General features: G+C 41.6%; 2 protein-coding genes across 3 annotated transcripts in view; one reads left to right on the top strand and one right to left on the bottom strand.

Annotated features, from left to right (window-relative positions):
- Positions 1–288: 288 nt before the first annotated feature.
- On the bottom strand, positions 289–19,261 carry FAM71B (family with sequence similarity 71 member B). 2 transcript variants are annotated; one of them, XM_042993711.1, is made up of 6 exons: positions 18,959–19,261; positions 11,047–11,156; positions 8,072–8,149; positions 3,655–3,830; positions 2,379–3,031; positions 289–1,579 (listed from the first exon to the last, which is right to left on the bottom strand). In XM_042993711.1, exons 4-6 carry the CDS (start codon positions 3,656–3,658, stop codon positions 395–397), a joined length of 1,842 nt encoding a protein of 613 aa, XP_042849645.1. In that variant the 5' UTR covers positions 3,659–3,830; positions 8,072–8,149; positions 11,047–11,156; positions 18,959–19,261; the 3' UTR covers positions 289–394. The 2 variants fall into 2 exon arrangements, with proteins under 2 accessions (XP_042849645.1, XP_007077651.2); XM_007077589.3 differs by lacking the exons at positions 3,655–3,830; positions 8,072–8,149; positions 11,047–11,156; positions 18,959–19,261 and adding an exon at positions 3,596–3,613.
- Positions 15,509–19,812, top strand: part of ITK (IL2 inducible T cell kinase) — a 59,673-nt gene continuing 55,369 nt past the window's right edge. The window contains exon 1 of the mRNA XM_007077590.3: positions 15,509–15,782. Coding sequence (XP_007077652.2) covers positions 15,645–15,782 — 138 coding nt within the window. The 5' untranslated portion in view covers positions 15,509–15,644. The remainder of the gene's footprint in view (positions 15,783–19,812) is intronic.

The raw sequence follows: 19,812 nt of genomic DNA, 5'->3' as shown, positions 1-19,812 counted from the left end.
CATGTTCAGGTACCTGTGGGGAGGAAAAAGAAGGGCATAGGGACATAGTGGTGGTGATGCTTTCCAACCCATAGTCTGTGACTTGTAGCCATAGTCTTGGGGAAACCAAAGGCCAAAAGGGGTTGAGGCAAAGCATGGCTCTCAGTTTGGCTCTGCTGGTTATGGGTGAGAGGTCAGGTTCTGTTTGGATGCTGGGGTCTCAGGCTGCAGCATAGTTCACATCACAGAAGCCAATGTGAAGTCACTACCAGGCTAAGGGATATAGACATTCAAACAAGATAGCATTTCTTTTGGAGTTGCATGGTTTCCTTTATTAGAGAAAGCTGGAATTGACTCTCTAGGGATGTTTCCCCGAGGCTGGGTCTCCACTGCAGCTTCCTGTCCGGTCTCCTATTTAAATGGATTTGGCTTCATAGATTATTGTCTCCATTGTCTCAGATGTCAGGGTACTACAGATATCCTCCTGGCCATCCTGGGCTTTCTCTATCTTGGCCTCTATGTTGCGCTTCTCTACCTTCTTAGCCACGAAGTCTAACTCCCTATTGTGTGTTGTGGCCGCTGCTTTTGAACCAGAAATGACTTTCAAGCTCTTGAAGAAAGAGCCAATTTTACTGGATTTCTTACTTACAGCACCTGAACTGCTTGCAGATTTTATCTTCCCCAATTTGTGAGCTGTCCTTGACTCCTTTGCCACAGAGCTGCCACTCTTGTGAGAGTGGTGTCCTCTCTTTCTTACATGGCTCTGCCCTTTCTCCTTTTTGTCATCTCTTTTGTCATGGCTGGATAAGGACCGGTGGGAGGATGATTTCTGGGTTGACTTGTTCCTTCCCGTCTTGTGGTGACTTTCACCTTTCCTGTGGTGATGGGAACTTTTCCTACTGGAAGTTCTATCTTTCTTTTCTCTTCTTTCTTTTTTTCCCTTCCGGGTTTCAGCACTGGGCTGGGAGACCTTCTGGCTTCCATCCCGTTCACACATGTAGCCCTCACTCTGCAAGGTTGAGACGAGGGGTGCTGCTACTGGGTCTTTCCCAGTAGGTGTGCCAGTCATCACTGCACCTGCAAACACCACACTCATGCTGCTTGCTGAGGAGAGATTGGCAGTTCCTGTCGTTACTGTGGAATCACCTACCGAGGATGTGCTTGCAGCGCCCAAGGCCACGTTCGTACCCTCTGAGGATATATTGACAACACCTGCAATGGCCTTGTTGGATCCACTTTCTCCCGGACATTTGGCGGCGGCTCCAGCCAGGGCCACTGTGTTTACCTGGCCTGGACCTATAGCCTTGGTTGCTGATATGCTCTGAGCACCAGAGGAAGGCCTTGTTCCTGCCCCTGCCACTGCTAAGCCTGTTGTAGCACCCGTTGCTGTCCCTGCTACTGCCATGCCTGTGGCTGACCTGGATGCTGCTCCTTCAGTAGTCCCTGAAGTCTTCAGGACCGCAGGTGAACCAGGCATTCTGTGGCGGGCATGATGGATTCCCTCTCCCCCAGCGTAACCAGAAGAGGTGGCTCTAGACACCTCATGAGGCTTGTGAAGCCTAAACTCATCCTGATCCCCTTCTCCATGGAGCTCTGGGGTCTGTGTCAGGGGAGGAGAAACAGGTAAGAAAGAGATGACAAAGTGAGACTAGAACTTTCTACTTCCTTCTCAACCTGGAACTTAACAACCCAAGGGCTTATAATTGGAAAGACCTTCAAAATTATCAAGTCTATGCTCCCACTTGATGCAAGATCCCATCTACAGCACCCCTGTCAAATGGTCACTTGGTTTTACTCAACACTCCCAGCACCAGGGGAAGCACTCATACAGTTAGTTCCCCATCTTCATGTATTTTTATTTTATATACATGGGTTTATATCTCTGCAGGACAGGTTCCTAGAAGTAGGGTTTCCTGGGCCAAGGAATCCACACATCTCACATTGTAGCGGCTACTAAAATTGTGCATGTGCAGACACACATGGGTTGTCCTGATTTTAATCAGTACATGGTGGTCACAGGGATACAGAAGAAAGGACTTCTTAATTGTTAACAGTGTTCCACAGCTGATGAGACTAACTGGGTTGGGGTAAGTGTTGAAGAAGAAATGAGACAATCAAGATGCTGTGGAAGGAATTAACAACCTGGGGTATGAGACCAGAACAGCTGCTAGCTAAGGTCTCTCTGAAAGTCAGCCCCATGGGACAATTTTGAGATGCGCTCAGGAGCTCCCCCAGTGTGGTAAGTCCTGTAGTGGTGGCTCATTTGACTGTGTGCTTATTCAAGTGGAATGTGTTTCCCAGGTGAGCCTCAGAGAGCACCAGAGGTTTTGTAGGACTAGCTTTCAGCTACTCTGCCAAAGCCCCCTCCCTCATTTGCTTGAGTCTCTGTTGATGCTTACCACTAGGCTTTTGTCATCCTCTAAGGTGGCTGCATCCCCAGTTCGCAGTGTCGGGGTACTGCTGCAGCTATCCACTGGTGGTCTCAGGAGATAGACAAGTTTTTCCCAGTAGCAAAATAGGTCTTCTCGTGCATCTGAAGAGGGACACAGCTGCAGATAGAAAGTGCGGCCAGTGGCCAGCTTTAGGCGCAGCTGCTGTTTCTCGCGATCATGAATGGAGATCTTGACAAACTTTAAAGGAAGTAGCCTGGTGAGCTCTAGGGTCTTCATGGGCTTGCGACCTCTCCCCTTGGTGGTCCGGGCGTGTCTGGCATGCTCCTCACAGACTTTTGTTGGTCGAGCCAGTAGCATGACATCAGGTAAAGGGAGGATGGGGCTGGTGGATGCAATGCCCACAGTCACCATTCGGACACGGTTGTGTACATCAATCACCTCTCCTTTTTTGCTGATCTGAATAAAGTCGCTTTCAAACATAGGTGCGTATTTGAAAATGTCATACTCTCCTCCCTTGTACAGTTGTCGTTGCAGTTCCCCCATGGAGGTATTGAACACGCCCATTGAACGGTAGCTGTGGGCCGTGTAATAAGGTAACAAATACTCGCTGCTCACGGTTCTCTTCATTTGAGACAGCTCCACCAGCCACAAATCGAGTCCTTGAGAGAGAGAGGGAGTGAAGGCAACTGCCCATCTCCCTACAGGGCTCTGCCTAAATCTCTTCCCACCACCGCATTTATCCTCCAGTCCTTTGTGACCTGTCTTCATCACACACCCCTTTGTCCCAGCCTCTAAGCAGTCACCCCCTTGATGCAGGGTCACCAGTCTCCCCCCACCCCCCACTCCCCACCCCAAACTAACCACCACCTCACCAGGGGACAGGCTGACCCTACGAGGATGTAGATGTGCATAGACCAGATATTCTTTCTAATCAAGATATTGGGATACGTGATTTATGAAACAATTCTGCTTTTGTAAATATCTGGGTGGTTTCCAGTTTCATTGTTGTTACAGATATCCCTATAATGATCATCTTCCTGCAAGTATAGTTATACATCTGCTAAATTATGTCCTAAGAATAAAATCCTGGAAGTGGACCCTGTGATTGCTAAGGGAAGGGATCTTGTTGGGATTGCCATTCTGCATGTCCCCAGTGCATAGCACAGTGCTGACAGACACTGGAAAGTAGTTGCTGAGTAAATGGTCAAAGGGGCTACTGCTACCTGTTAGAACCAGAGTTCCAATTACACGGTGGTTTCCAGGGTATGAAGGCTTTTCTCACCCATTTTCTCATATGAAGGAGGTGAAATTTGAAAACCATTGTTTTACAGTGATGAAGGCTCAGGATTATCTTGCTCAGTGTCAGAATGCAGAGCTGGATTCCATCCCAGTACTTGTGACTCAGGTCAGGACTTTTTCCTCTGCCTCAAGCAGCATGGCTCACCATTAGACTTCATTCTGCACCAAATATGGAATCATTCATGGTTAGCAATATGCGTGGGGACTTACTGGGAACCACAGGAATTCATAGAGGTCTTGAATCACCATAGGGTTTCCCGCACTGGTATGCTTGCTGCTTCACTCTTGATGTCTACCTGATAAACCACTGATGTTTTGTTTCTTTGAAAATCTCTTCAGAGAAATTATGGCAAAGATGCCTTTTTAGAGTTTTTTTTTCACTTTGCACAGGTGATAAATCCAAATTCCCCCTCCCCCAGTTAGAAGACTACTTCTAAAATAAAAATGCACCATCCAGAATCACCGATTGCCATGTGGAGGTCTTGAAATAAATTTCAACCCCAAAATATTCTTTTTTGCATCCCCAGTGCCTACCACAGTCCCTGATACATTGTAGCCTTCCAATAAATGTTACTTTCCTTGTAGTCATTGAGATTAATTCTTCTATTTGTTTATTCAACAAAATTGATTGAGCAAATATGAATTTGGGGACCAGCTGGAAAATGGAAATGCAAAGATAAAGGTCTTTACCTCCAAAGAGCCAAACTGTTTTTCTCTAAAGATGTGAAATGACTTCTCAAAAAAAACAAAACAAAACAAAACAAAAAACAAAGTGTCTTCTATTCTGAGGAGATAATCACTAAAAGTTGACAATATCAAGTTTAAAAATAAGAAGCTGGGATTTTCTATATTATACTGAACCATATGTTCTCGTAAGTTTTTTTTTCTGATGAATGGTTAATAATTAAAGAAATCATAATCATATTATTAAGAACTTACAAGCCAGGTATGTTACTAACCACTTCACATTCTTTTAAATCTTTAATCCTCACAATAGATCTATAAATTGTAGATACTACTACTCTCCATGTTTTATAAAGGAGTAAATGAGGCAAAGAGAAGTTAAAAGAGCTTCACCAAGGTCACAAGAGATCCAAAGCACATGGAAGCCCCCATTCATTTAGTTAATATTGTTAAGTGCCTACTTTGTGCCAGGCCCTGTTCTAGGTGCTAGGAGTACAGCAGTGGACAACACAGACAAATACCCTTGTTCTCACAGAGTTTGTGTAAAGACAGTAAATGAGTCAAATATATGGTATGCCCACTGATGATAAGTGCAGTGGAGAAAGATAAAGTAGGCACGTGGGATGGGAGTATGTGCAAGGAAAGGCGAGCTGCAGGTGGTGGTCAAGAAAAGCTCAATGAGAAGCAATATTTGAGCAAAAACCAAAAGGAGGTCAAAGAGGAAGCCATGCAGACCTCTAGGGGAGTCGCCTCTCAGTCAGAGGGAAAAGCAAGGGCCAAGATTCTGAGGCAGGAGTATCACTAGTGTGTTAGAGGAACACCAAGGGGGCTACAGTGACAAGAGCAGAAGGAGGGGGACAGTGGTTGGAGATGAGGCCGAGAGGCAGCCGTGGTGTTGGTAGGGGAGCAGATAGCATGGGACAGACCTTGTAAAACATCGTGAGATCTTTGTCTTTGGGAGATGATTGGACTTTCATATACAGAGGATCATTCTTGCCACCATGTTGAAAAGAGATTGTTGGGGCACCTGGGAGGTTCATTCAGTTAAGCATCTGACTTTGGCTTAGGTCATGAGATCATGGTCTGGTTTGAGCCCTGCATCGGGCTCTGTGCTGACAGCTCAGAGCCTGGAGCCTGTTTCAGATTCTGTGTCTCCCTCTCTCTCTGCCCCTCCCCAGCTCATGCTCTGCCTCCCTCTCTCCCTCCCTCTCTCTCCCTCTCTCCGTCTCGCTCTCAAAAATAAATAAACACTAAAAAAATAATTAAAAAAAAAAAAGAGATTGTGGAGGTACCGGGGACAGAAGTGGAGACTGGGTGGCTCCCGCAGGAGACAACAATGGGTAAGAGGTGTGTGGTATCAGTGTCAGTAGTGAAAAGGGAGCAGTTGCAAGACACGTTTTGAATGAGGCAGCTATTATGTATCCTGGTGTCGAACAGTTTTCAATAACTATTAGTAAGTGAAAAAAAGCAAGTTGCAAAATAGCATACATGGTATGCCATATATTTTGGAATAAAAAGTTGTGTGTGTGTGTGTGTGTGTGTGTGCACGTGCACACAAAGGTGTGCAAAAAACTTGTTGGCTGAGGGAAATGGTGGGATGGGGACTTAGTGCTTCAGGACATTCTCTTTTACACCTTTTGGGTTCTGTTTCCAAATTATGGATTGTGCATACTACTTACACAAAAATAGATAATATTTTAAGATTTATAGATTTATAAAAATGTTATGTCAGGGGTGGCTGGGTGGCTCAGTCAGTTAAGGATCCAATTCTTGGTTTCTGCTCGGGTGTGATCTCACAGATTTGTGAGATCCCACACTGTCAGCGCAGAGCCGGCTTGGGATTCTCTCTCTCTCTCTCTCTCTCTCTCTCTCTCTCTCTGACCCCCCCCACTTACTCTCTCTGTCTCTCTCTCAAAATAAATAAACTTAAAAAAATGTTATGTCAGTAAAGCTCTATTCTTAGAATATTCATTGATTCAGGCCTTGGTCTAGAAAAGAAGTAAATAAATAACTTCATAAAAGTTAACTCTCTATAGCACAAAATCTCACGCAAAATTTATGCTTTTTCTTTTTTGATAGAGAGAGGGGGAGAGGGAGAGGGGAAGAGAGAATCTCAAGAAGTCTTCATGCCCAGATTGGAACCCAACACAGGACTCAATCCCATGACCGTGAGATCATTCAACCATGAGATGAGCCACCCAGGCACCCCTCAAAGTTTATTTTTTATTTTTCTTTAGGACCTTTCAAATTTTAATTCTCTCCTCCCAACCTTTAAAAGTCTGACATACCCCCTATCAAAAAAAATGAAGGTCAGTAACTTAAGATCTATTTACTTATTGTCCATTCCAATGTTACTTATTGTCCATTGTTGTGCTAAGAGCATTTGGGTTATCACAAAGTAAGTCTCAAAAATTTTTAAGCATAACTTGCATACAAATATAGAATGAAAACTTAGCAAAGATTTAATTAATCCATCAGTGAAGGAACCAGCAGGATAGTAAAGCTGGTTCAAAGGAAAATCAGAGGAATAGTCATTGGCATTGGAAAAAGAAGTCAGGTGAACATTGTCAGGTTAGATACAAAACTGGTTAAATGTCTACAGGGCAATAAAATCTTAACCTTTGGGGTTATCTTTTACTAAACAGAAAACATTTGCATCTCTTCTAAACAAAAATCTATAAGTTATTACAGAACTTGACAGAGTCTGAGACTTCAATCAATAATGGATAGTCTTCTTAGGGTACTGAAAATGTTCTCAAATTACATTGTGATAGTTACCAACTCTGACTATACTAAAAATCACTGAACTATATACTCTCAATGGATGAATTTTATGGTATGTGAAATGTATCTCAATAAAGCTGTTAAAAATAATAGATAGTAATACTTTAGTCCTAATTTACAGGTCTAATTCCATTGTCTCTCTTCCTTCTCTTAGATAATCAAATAATCCTTGGGCTGGCGTGTTAAGCAATGCTTTAATATAAAACTGTAAGCACAGGCGCCTGCTTGACAATTCTTTATTTACATGTTTTGGGTAATTTTTCTTAACAAGGAAGATAGTGAAGCATGTGTGAACCCTAACTTCAGAAAAGCTTACAATACAGTAGAAGAACACACTGTAGAAAGGAAGACAGAACAAGAGGGCAATTAAACATACGATAGGGTAATAGTTAATGAATTTAATGAGTGCTGAACCTAATAACACCCATCACAATATTAAAACCAACAGTAATTGTTTTGCAAGAAAAACTGCCAAAGCCACAATTCTAAGCATAACTTTCCATGTATTTCTAATTGGCCTAAGATTGAAGAGACAGGCAGAGTGAAAATGCTGCATATGATATACGGAGTATAGGTAGACATGCAAGATTGTCTACATATTTATCTACATATTTATCATGGGAAGAGGTTTCAAGTCAATAACCTTCGTTCCCCATCTATTATTTTGAAAACCAGGGCAAACAGTGGCTATATATAGCCTTTTCAATGAATATGCCACCTGAGAGGGCATTGTGAGCTAGGGCAGGATGTGAGGGTGGGGAGATTTCCATACTGTACACAATATGTATCTGCCGGGTAAATCCCCAGGCCTAAAATACAATCCACAGTACTTTTATGTCAATGCTGCTAAGCGAGGTGGTGGCGTGGGATGAGCTGCGGTTAGCCTTTAGGCACCTAGGACTTCAGGAAGCCAACCTGATACTCTGTCTTACCTTCTGGCTGTCAAAAAAAGGCCACAGTCACCTTGACTCTTCCCCTGAGGCCCAGTATGCAAATCAGTTTGCTTCTGCCTTGGGTTTAAAAAGAAAATGAGATGGTATGCATAAAAGAAGCCAGACGGACATTCTAAATAGTTTTATTTCTCAGCATTATGATCCAACTAATGTCACCTCTCTTCCCCTCCTACCTTTTTTCTGCTTCCTTCTTTCTTCTGTCCTGCACATATTTGGCCCCATACTGAGCCAAATTTCTGCCCTGCTCATCACAGTCTTATGAATATTCTCCTCTCAGCTTCCAATTTTGCTGTTTATAAGCCATGAGATGTCCTACCTTAGCTTATATATTTGTTTCTTTGATGTTACACTTTCAAAGAAGCTTGCCATCAAACACACACACAAATAATACAACAGTTAACATTAAAGATAAAAACAAAGATTAGAAACTGCATAGAGGTAGAGAGAAATAGCTGATCCAGGAGCTGGGATAAGATGATGATTACAATTAAATATTAAATTTAACTTTGAAAAATACTGGAAAAATGTACGATCAGTGTTAACATTGATTATCTCTGAGGGGTGACACTAGAAGTAATTATTAACTTTGTCTGTTTGCTGGTTTTCCTTTCCCAAAAAGGATATACTTCACTGTTACAACCAGAAATAAACATCTATTTCAGAAAGTTAGCTCTAAGCTTCCTGACCATCTATTATCACTGTCTTCTGCTAATCAAACCAATAATTTCTGTCAAAAGGCTTAGTTTTCTTTAGTTGTAAATTGGAGAATAAAAAGAAATTCTCCCATAATGTCATTTTTTAAACTATATAAATTAAAAAGTGACACATTTTTCTACCCTTTCAATTCTGTTTGCTGAAAGTTTGATATGTAAATTCCCTGACACAGTCCTGTGGGGATATATACACACAGTAAAACCTTGGTTTGTGAGCCTAATTCATACTGTATATTTCATAATGTATAATTCATAATGTATATATACACATATATATTACAATAAACACAAAAGGTTTTCATGTAAAAACAGGATTATGCCCTCCATATTGGTCTGCACCTTTTCTATATTAACAATATATTGTGTACTTTTTTTAGAATGATACATTACAGATGTACTTCATTGGTTTTCATGACCTTATAGTGTCCTGTTGAATGGATACATCATAGATTATTTAACCACTTTCTCAATGATGCACATATAGACTGTTTCTGTTACAATCAACACTGCAGTGAATACTTTGTGCATTTTATCTATGTGCTCATGCTTTTTCTCCCCTCTAGATAGTTCTAGGAGGAATAAAGGTTTATGAACTTTTGGATTGTTTTCTTAAGTAGACTTCACACCCAGCACAGAACCCAACACTGCTCTTGAACTCACGACTCTGAGATCAAGACCTGAACTGAGATCAAGAATCAGGCACTCAACCAACTAAACCACCCAGGCACCCCAAGGCTTATGAGGTTTTTAAAGAATACCCAAAACATTCTGGGTATCACTATTAAAGAGGTATAAATAAACTTGATCAAGTTCAGATGAGAACCACAAGGAAAATAAAGGGCTTAGAAGCCACATCCTAAGATACAGTTCTTCAAGGATCTCTTTGGCCTGGACACAGGAAGCTCTGGGATTTCATAAGAAGCATCTTTACTTGTCTAAATGGCTATTCCCTAGAACAGAGAAGAGGACCAGAATTGTGGGACCTCAAATGATAAAGCAACACAAATGGACCTTACATTACTGTAAAGGCGGATCATTTATTGACATAGTGGCAACACTCTGGTGTTCCGATGGAGGGCCACCCCACTGTGCTCTTGGTTCCTGTGGTTGGGTAAGGCTGACTGTATCCCACCCCGAAATCCAGGAGAAAGTACAGACCTAGAGATAGACAACAGAACATTCTACTGCCTTGTCTGTGATGTGTGTGAGCATGTCACCCAAGCCAGGTCAATGACCCACAGTTCTGAGAGTTTTGCTGGAACGGTTAGGGAAAAGAATCCGGTTCCAGTGGTAACGCATGTCAGCCTATAACTCCTGGCATCCATTTTGCTGCCATGAGGGAAAGTCTGCCTAAGCATGAAGCCCACATAGAACAAAGAAATGAAAATGAACATTTTCGATGTCATTGTTTATATACCTGGATCCAGTAGTGCCAGATTGAATTGTTTTTTTTCCTTGTTTTTAGGGGGATAAATGAGGTTTTCTAAGTCAGTTTCAGTTGAGGCCACAAAAGCCTGTAATGATATAATTCAAGGAATCACATACCTTCCTATCCTAAAATAAAGTACTATATCATCTGTGACACAATAAGAAGGAACACGGGTTCTACCAGTAATAGTATTTGCCCACCTCCAGCCTTTAGAAAACCAGGGCTTGAAAAGTCAAGAGAAAGAGACTTGGGTACACCATGCATTTTCTCTCACAACCCGCCAAGGGGAAGGAGAGAAGGCGCTTGCGTCCATCAGAAGCCAAGTGACGGAACTTTAAGGGACTACTCAGTGAAATTGACACAAGTCTCATAGCGTTTAGGAGAGATGAGGATTGGTGTCTAAATTGTACTTAGAGAAATGTGATGGTGAAAGTTTGTGGAGGAGCTATTTATTTGGTGTCAAAAGGGGGAAGGGGTGATGCTTGGGGCAAATGGTGTATCCATCAGTTGCAGGGCAAGGGTGCCTGAGTCTTGCAGTAGAACCATATAAGGGAATAAACTGGTATGCAGTCTCTTTTCATGGAAAATTCAAGAGGACAACCAAGATGGACCGAGTGATCCCAACAGAGTTGGAAGGAGCAGGAGGCACACTGGAGGTGAAGCCCAAGACCTGAGGGTTGGCTCATTGGCCAGTCCAAGTGGCATCTCCCACATCAAGAGAACTGCTGCCAGAGCCCTCTGAAAATAATGACAGCCACAAAGCACATGACAACACTTTCCCACGGAAGAAAAAGGAACAATTGTGTACCCACCACAAGCAGAGGGCATCGACCCCAGATTATAGCTGAGCCTTGTTGAATGCTGTGACTTTTTTCCTTCTTCCCCCCAGGCCTGAGCCTGTACAGGTGGATCCGGAGCCAGCCTAGTGGGAGGGGCAAGAGGAAGAGTTTGGAAATGCTGGAAGAGTCAACATGGTCTAAGCTTGAAGCAGACCCATTCTTGGGAAAAACATGTTTTGAGGAAAAGCATTACATTGAATACATGTTTGCACTTTTGATTATTACAATGAACTGGACTGGCCTTGCTTTCCCTTTTCTTAACTTCTCATTATGGAAATTTTCAAACATGCAGCAACATGAGGAGAACAGAATGAAGAACCCCCACCTACCCAGCACCCAGTTTCAGTAAATGTCAATTCAGGAACAAATATTTTTCATCTCTTCCCCTACCTGTTTCTCCTCCTTCCCTGAATTATAACAAAGAAAATCTCGAGCATTTTATAAGTAGTTATTTCTGTATGTTTCTGTGCAAAATAAGGACTCCTTTAACACAACAGGGCCATTATCACAACTTTAAAAAACTAATAATTAATCATCAAATACACAGTCAGTGTTCATATTTCCCAGTTGTCTCTTAATGACTTTACAAAACATTTGTTTGAACCCAAATCCAAACAAAATCATCACATACTTGATATGCCTCTTAAAGTCTCTTGTAATCTGCAGATTCTCTATCTGATTTATTTGTTGCAGACATAGGGTCATTTGTCTTCAGTGTTTTGTGTTTTCTGGACTCATCCAATTGCATTTTTATGTGTCCTTTGCACTGTTCCTTTATTTCCTATACTTCCTGCCAACTTGGATTTAGATCTAGACGTTTGGTGAGATTTGTGTTTGGTTTTTTCCCCCCTTGGTTAGACTTCTGCGTAGGTGGTTTTGTGTCCTTCCTCTTTCATTACATCAGGAAATACAAAGTGTCTAGTTGTCTCTCTTTTTGTGAGGTTAAGAGTCATCAGTACATTATAGTATCATCAATCTGATATATAAACTATAAATATTTCTGTTGGCTTTTCACATAATGATTTTAGCCGCCGCTGATGACTGCTGCCTAACTCCTTTGTGTCACTTGGATGGCACAATGGTGGTATTCCATCACTCCCTCTTCATTTGTTAGTTAGTATTCTTTTCTAAAGAAGGATTTTCCCTTATTAAGTATTTGATCCCTAAACTGAGCTGTAGCTCTTCAAGAAAGACAGTAGACACGTTTTATTCTTTCCCTTTGTTTCCTAGTTTTCAGAATAGTAAATCGGTTCTCTGGACTCCTCCAAAGGTGATCAGTGGGTTGATTTTTGGGTTTTTTTTTAAGCATCTCATGAACTCGTGATTTTAACACTTTGGCTATTCTTCAATTCATCGCAATTACTGTTCTTTTTGACACCCAATTGTTCCATCTTTGACAAGTGGCTCCTATGGATTGGACTTTTTAAAACCAAAACAAAGGGATTATTTATTTTTATGAGTGTTTTCCTGAAAGCTATGAGAAAATATTGAGCCTTTTAAGGTTACATTTAAGTGAGGACAAAGACAAACCCCAGTGAGTGGGCTTGAAGGTATTATCCAAAAGAGAATAAAATTACTTATGATTGTACTTCATGAAGACTTGGCAAATGAAAGGCACCCAGTACAACAGTTACTGATGATATTTTGATTTCCCAGATGAGAACACTTTGTGAAGTCTGTAAATCTTTCAACCTGAACCAACCAGTTACCCTTTTCAAAGGAGTTTACAGTCTATTATTAAGTATAGTACTATATTATGTATGTTAAGAGTAGGTTTGGTGTTTATGATAGAACTTCAAAATAACAGAGGCTTAGAAAATGTAATTTTATTTCTCTTTATGTTAAAAAAGAAAAAGGTGATGCCAGGCTGGCATGGAGAGTCCAATGTCATTAGGACCTACGGCTTTTCCTATCTTGCATTCCATTGTCCTCAACATGCAATTTTCACCTCATGATATAAAATAGCTGCTCCAGCTCTAACCATCATATCCACAATCTAGCCAGTAGGAAGGGAAAAAAGAGAAGGAGAAGAGTATGATGACTGCTATTAAGGACATCTCCTGGAAGTAAGAGATGCTCATCACATCTGCTATGTTCCATTGGCTAAAAAATAGTCATGTGACTGAAAAGTAGTCTTTATTCTGGCTAGCCATATGCCCCAGATAACCTTCAGGAGGTCAGTTACCCAGAAAAAAAAGGGGAGAAGAGATATTTGGAGAAAACAACGCTCCTTGCCTCAAGCCCAGAAAGAAAAAACTACATCGTTTGGGCAGTGTATCTCCACGCATATCTTAAAACCTCAGAATGTAGGAGTGGGAATCATTTAAAGTATCCACTTTTCCCACCTTCTTGAGTGTCTTGACTATGCCAGGGCATCCAGTATATGAAACAAAATTAAGCTGTGGTCTGCTGATTTATGTACAAAACAGAAAATTTTAGATGATTACACTCCTATACAGTAATAACGATTATTTTGTTTCATTATTCATCCCCGCCCAGTATATGCCATCTCTGCTTCCTCCGAGATTTCTTGGTTATTTACTTCATGCCAGAAGTAAGACTTTTACTTTATTTTACTTTAACCATGTACTGTTTCTAAGGCAAGGTACATGACTAGCATCCACCACTCAGAGTTTATGGGATTCAGTTCTCGAAAGGACCCTACAAGGAGACTGAGGATCAGAGAGGGTAAGTGGCTTACTCAAAGAGATACAGCTTAGTAAATGACAGAGGCAGCATTCCAACACAAGTTTCTTTGTCCCAAAGCCCAAACATGCTTTGTTTATTATGCCATTCATACTTCAATATATTTGTCTTAAGTGTTTTATGGTCCTTGTCTCTTTTAACTGTCTAACCCAGTTTGGTGATTATTCATTCAACACATTTAAAAAAATTCTTTTTTTTTTTAATTTTTAATGTTTATTTATTTTTGAGAGAGAGAGAGAGCAAGCAGGGAGGAGCAGAGAGAGGAGGAGACACAGAATCAGAAGCAGGGTCCAGGCTCCGAGCTGTCAGCACGGAGTCCGATGCGGGGCTCGAACCCACAAACTGTGAGACAGTGACCTGAGCCAAAGTCGGAGGCTTAACCAACTAAGCCACCCAGGTGCCTCTTTTAAAACATTCTTTCTACACACGAGGCACTGTGATGGTTGCTGAGTATATAACACCGACCAAAAACCACACATAGTCCTTACCATCATGGACCTTCTAGACTACTGAGGAAGACAATCATCAATCCAAAAGTCACCCTCCAAAATGTAAAACGACAACTGTCATAATGGGTATAAAGAGAAAGGTATAAGGTATCATCTGCGTATAATTGGTACATTTGACTTTGGAAAGCCAGGAAGGCTTTCCTGAGGAAGTGACACGCAGAATAAGACTTACAGTGTAATTTAGAGTTAAAGCAGGCAAAGCAGGGGAGAGGCGATGTTGTCAGGCAAAACGAGATGTACAAAGTGGTATAAGGAGAATTTGTGAAGGCTGGAGTGAGAACATGTGAGCAAGCTGGGAGACGAGCCTGGAGGGAAGCCAGAGAGCAGCCCTGCAATGCCTTGTGTAGGGGCACTGCTACCCCAGTTTTTCACAGCTAAAAACTGAGGCTCAGGTCTCTTGAGTAATATGCCTAGAGTCTCACAGCTAGTTAGGTACTGGAGCCAGAATTCAAACTGTTGTAGGTAGAATAATGGATCCCCTAAAGATACCAAAGCCTAATCCCTGGAACCTATGAATGTGTAGGTTACATGACAAAGGGAAATTAAGGTAGAAGATGTAATTAAAGTTGCTAATAAACTAACCTTAAAATAAGGTGATTATTTTAGGTTATCTAGGCAGGCCCAGAGTAATCTCAAAGTTCTTAAATTTGGAAGAGGGAGACAGAAGAAGAACTTACGTTGTAGAAGATGAGAGAATTTGACCCGCTGTTGTTAGCCCTGTAGATGGAGGAATGCTGGTGGTTCTAGAAGCTGACAGGACAAGGTAACAGATCCTGCCCTTAGGGATCCTCCAGAAAGGATCACAAGCCTGCTGAAGTCCTGATCTTAGCTTGATAAAGCTCATTTTAGACTTTTGAACTACAGAAATGTAAGATAATAAGTTTGTGAGCCACTAAATTTATGATGATTTGTTACAGCAGCAACAGGAAACTAAACACAAACTATGCCCATTGGCTCCAGAGCTCATGTGTCTACCCCATGTGCAACATGGCTTAATTGTTAGATCGTCTAAACCAGGAACTATAAAGATTAAACTCTAATGCTTCCTAACATTTTGACTCTCAGAATCTTCAAGTATCATTTCCAAACCATACAGCAAAGGGTATGTGTAGTTTTTACATATGCCTCTTAGTTTTGTGAATTTCGAAAGGATGTGGTTATGGCCTGTGACATCAGAGGAGAAGCTCCACATTGTTGACTGAACACTGATAGAAAGATAACATCGGAGGCAAGAGGCCTTTTAACAGCTCTCTGAAAGTCAACTGCCTCCCCAGTGCATTCCTTGCCCTGAAACTGTGTCCTTTGGCTGTGCTACAGGGTGATGCCCAAGGTGCATCACTTCTCAAGAACTGGATCATGAACAACTTTATCCTCCTAGAAGAACAGCTCATCAAGAAATCGCAACAAAAGAGAAGAACTTCTCCCTCCAACTTTAAAGTCCGCTTCTTTGTTTTAACCAAAACCAGCCTGGCATACTTTGAGAATCGTCATGGGGTATGTGAACACTTGTGTCTTCTTTTTCTAAACAGTATTTTTTATTTAGACTAGGCTGAAGCATGAAGATATACCTAGAATAAAATAAGAGGACACAGACATGCTGGTTACGACCGCCTAAAAAGTACAATAAGAGTAATCAGAAGAGAATGTGGAGAAAAGTCCAGAGGTGGGGTTGTTATATTAGGTGATTTTAGTTCTAAAATCTGCAAAAGAGTAAGTTTAATATTTATTAATGGTTTTTTTCCTGCAAGTTTAATTTCAAAATTATAATAATTTATGTGGCAAATGCTATGATTGGATAGAATTTGAACTTCATCGGAAATACACTAGATTTTATGGAGCTTAGATGAATAACATATTAGCATTCAATGGGACCTAAGGGATGATCTAGCCCAGTTATCTTAATTTATAATGGAGGAAACTGATACTTTAAGTGACAGTTCAGTGTCAACATTTTTATGAATTTACTTCTATATGTCCCAATGGTCATTATTCACTTAATATCTTGAAATAATATTCCCTAGGCACCTAATTATCTAAAACTTGCAAGGCCCAAAAGTAAACCTCTATACCCCTTGGAAAATTTACCAGGGTTACCATGGTGTTATGCAATACAAACCAGTGGTTCTTACCCAGAAGATTACAGTTGCTTATCTAGGTCAGTCTTTTTGTATATCTAGAGATAGTCTTATATTCTTTCTACAACAGCAGTGATAATAACATCAACATGAATAATCGTAACAATATAGTTGGGTACAAAAAACACTGCATGAGGAGAAAGGAGACCAGACTCTACTTCTCTCTAGGTGATGGAGCCTGGGTAAGCGTCTCTACCTTTTGTGTCAGATTCTTCCTTTACAAAATGAAAGGTCTGGAAGTACTACCTCCTTTCTTGAAAAATTTGAGCCCCTGTTTAGCCCTTTGCAGTACATTTTCAAAGCAGGTGTGTGACATTGTACTAAATCATTGTATTAGTTTTTCTATCATTAGGGAGGTAAGGCAGAGTTTTCACCTATATTTTACTGAAGGGGAAATAACATTAGGTGCTTTATGGTTAGGGACAAAGGCATCCCCATGCCTTGTTAGGATCTGACTTAGTAGGATAAGCATGAGTTTGGGACTTTTTGAGAGCCAGGCTTTGAAGTGTTCCATGAAATGGAGCCCTGAAGGAGGCCTGGGTATGGAGCCTATGGGTGTTGCAGGCGAAATACTATCATTTCTTAGAGATTCAGACATGCTCTTCTTCAGCATTGATATCTTACTGATATCAATCAATAATCAATCAGAAGGCATAGAGAAATACTTACGTAAACGACTTGCACACAAGCATGCACTATGTATCACCTATAAATAACAAGAGCATTACACTTGTGGGAAGAAACCTTTTTAAAAAAAATTTTTAAGCCTCCAGGCACCTGGTTGGGTCAGTCAGTTAAGAGTTTGACTCTTGATTTCGACTCAGGTCATTGATCTCACAGTTGGTAAGTGGAGCCTGCTTAGGATTCTCTCTCTCTCTCTCTCTCTCTCTCTCTCTCTCTCTCTCTCACTGTTTTTCAAAAATAAATAAATAAATATTAAAAAAATTAAAGCCTCAGTCTTACCATCTGTAAAGCGGGTATGTTAACAGTACCCATGTCATGAGAACGCGGTAAAGACTAACAGAGAGAATGTATTTAGACTGAACTATTTGAAATTACCACTCAGTGGATCAAGACAGGCCAGACAGTGGCGATTTCAAATAGTTCAACTTAATACGTAAAGTACTTAGCATAAGTTCTGTCACCTAGTAAACGCCTAGTAAAAATTAGCCTTTTTTTTGTATCATCATCACGTCTCGGAAGGAGCTAGCAGGGTGGCATAACATATTCATTTTCAAATGAAGGAAAACGTTCAAAGTCAAGCTAACATCAGGTTCCTGGATTCCTTCTCTTCTGTGACTAAATACAAGCCTGTGGAGAGAGACATACATTCATGCATTACGAAATGTGTGATGCTGAGGCAACCATTGCCCCTCTCGAGGTCACAGCTTCTTTTTCTCTTTTCTCATTTGGAAAATTATGTTTCTTGCCCTGTCTTAAAATACTGTGGACTTATGACATCATACAGAAAGTAATCCTTCTACCTACTCAGAAAAACATTCCATAATTTTGCAAATTAAGTATGTTTTTTTTCTAACTTTAAAATATCCATTTTCTAATTTTAAATATCCATGTCTAAATATCCATCCTGATTGAGCCTGTTATTTTGACACTGATTTCGCTCTGGTGTCTAGTGTTGAAATGTGTGAGTGTTTTCAAGGGAGCCGGGAAGCGCCTCAGCCTGCCGGAGCAGTGGCCCAGAAAGAAGCATAATGTTGGCAGGTGGTGGGTCGCTGGCAGGCATGCTTTCAGACACCACCCTGTGCCTGCCAAATTCGTTGCAAAGTGGTCCCTGATGCCTGGCATTCATTAACAGAGGACAATGAGATTAGGGCCCCCAGTGTGCTGATAAATGTTGAACTAGCCTACAGTGGTAGTGGCAGTGGAGAGCATCAGGCAGCTCTAATCCATAGTGTTTGCTGATTTCTCTGGTGTAAATACTCCCATCATGGCCAATTTCAAACTACTGGTGTGATGTCTACTGGCTCACAAAATTCCTCCAGATTTAGCAGTCAGCCCTCATGGCCCACAGCAAGCCAACTCCAACATACCAATGACAGCTTTGAATACAAATAGTCTCCGGAGAGGGAGTCACCAACCAAGCCACATGCTTAGTTTGCACATGACTGAAATTAGATTATTTCCAGGGGCAAAAGAGAAATGGAGGGAGGGCCTTGGGTAGTTCAAGTGAGCATGGCATGGAAGGGACAGCACAGACGGACACAAGCATCACTGATTGGTGAGGCCAGTATAGCTAGCTAGAGCTGGATTCAACTTCTGGCTTTATCACTTTCTGGATGTGGGGTCTCAGGAAAGGTCTTTGAACCTTTTTAAGCCTCTGTTTGCTATTTGTTAAGTGAGGGCCCCAATGCCTCCAGGCGATGTTGAGTATTTCATAAGGAAGGCATGTCATAAGCTCGGTACTAATGATCTTCTGAAGGACCCTCAGGAGAACTGGAAAGGTTTCCTGGTTTTAATGTCTCTGCACCTTAGGGATCAAGCGTGTTCTTTTCACCATAGTGTGGGAGCCATTACCTGTATGTGGGACAGTCAAGACCACCATTCTACTCAGGGTCTGGTTATGGGTCTCCACTTCACATGGGCTCTCCCCGTTAGCCTGCAGTCGAATCTAGCAGCAGAAACATCTCTTGGAGCATGCATCCTTCTTGAATTAAAGATGACAGGTCAGGAGATGGTCCCTCTTTCCTTGCTTTTCCTTGCACAGCAATCAAAAACACAGCGTCTGGTGTCAGACACATCTGGGTCAAAGACCAGCTCCTCACTTAAAAGCTATGTAGCTTTGTGTAAGTTGCTTAAGGCTGTGTGACTCTACATTTTTTGTAATGATTAAACATTCCTGGGGCACTTGGGTGGCTCAGCCAGTGAAGCATCTGACTTCGGCTCAGATCATGATCTCGCAGTTTGTGAGTTCGAGCCCCGCGTCAGGCTTTGCGCTGACAGCTCAGAGCCCGGGGCCTGCTTCAGATTCTGCGTCTCTCCATCTCTCGGCCCCTTCCCTGCTCATGCTCTGCGTCTCTCTGTCTCTCAATAATAAAGAAACATTAAAAAAAATTTTTTTTGTAAAAATGATTAAACATTCCTTCTTGATCCTGCTTCCTTTTAATGAGAGGGAGGTTACCATTATTCTAATAATAATAGGAACTAATATTGCTGTCTACTTCTCCCCATTTTCTATGGTCACTTTCCTCGGGAAAGCCACCAGCAGCTCTCACCTGGGACTGCTACCACCTCCTAATGGTCTCCCTGCACCCACTCTGCCCCAGTCGCCCCCCAACCTATTCCCTACACAGCAGCCAGCGTGACACATGGTGACTGTGATTGCTTCCTGACGATCCGGACATGTCCCTGCAGAGGTTCTCCCCTTAGAT

This window comes from Panthera tigris, chromosome A1 (genome assembly GCF_018350195.1).
Source record: "Panthera tigris isolate Pti1 chromosome A1, P.tigris_Pti1_mat1.1, whole genome shotgun sequence".
Taxonomy (NCBI): Eukaryota; Metazoa; Chordata; class Mammalia; order Carnivora; family Felidae; genus Panthera; species Panthera tigris.
Note: the sequence above shows the minus strand (reverse complement) of the source record. Positions and strands in the feature narration are given on the sequence as shown.

Bases quoted from the DNA above. Each gene is read 5' to 3' on its own strand.
- FAM71B (XM_042993711.1), bottom strand. The intron at 1,580-2,378 runs GTAAGCATCAAC...CCCCTGACACAG, and splicing joins AGGATGACAAAAGCCTAGTG to ACCCCAGAGCTCCATGGAGA.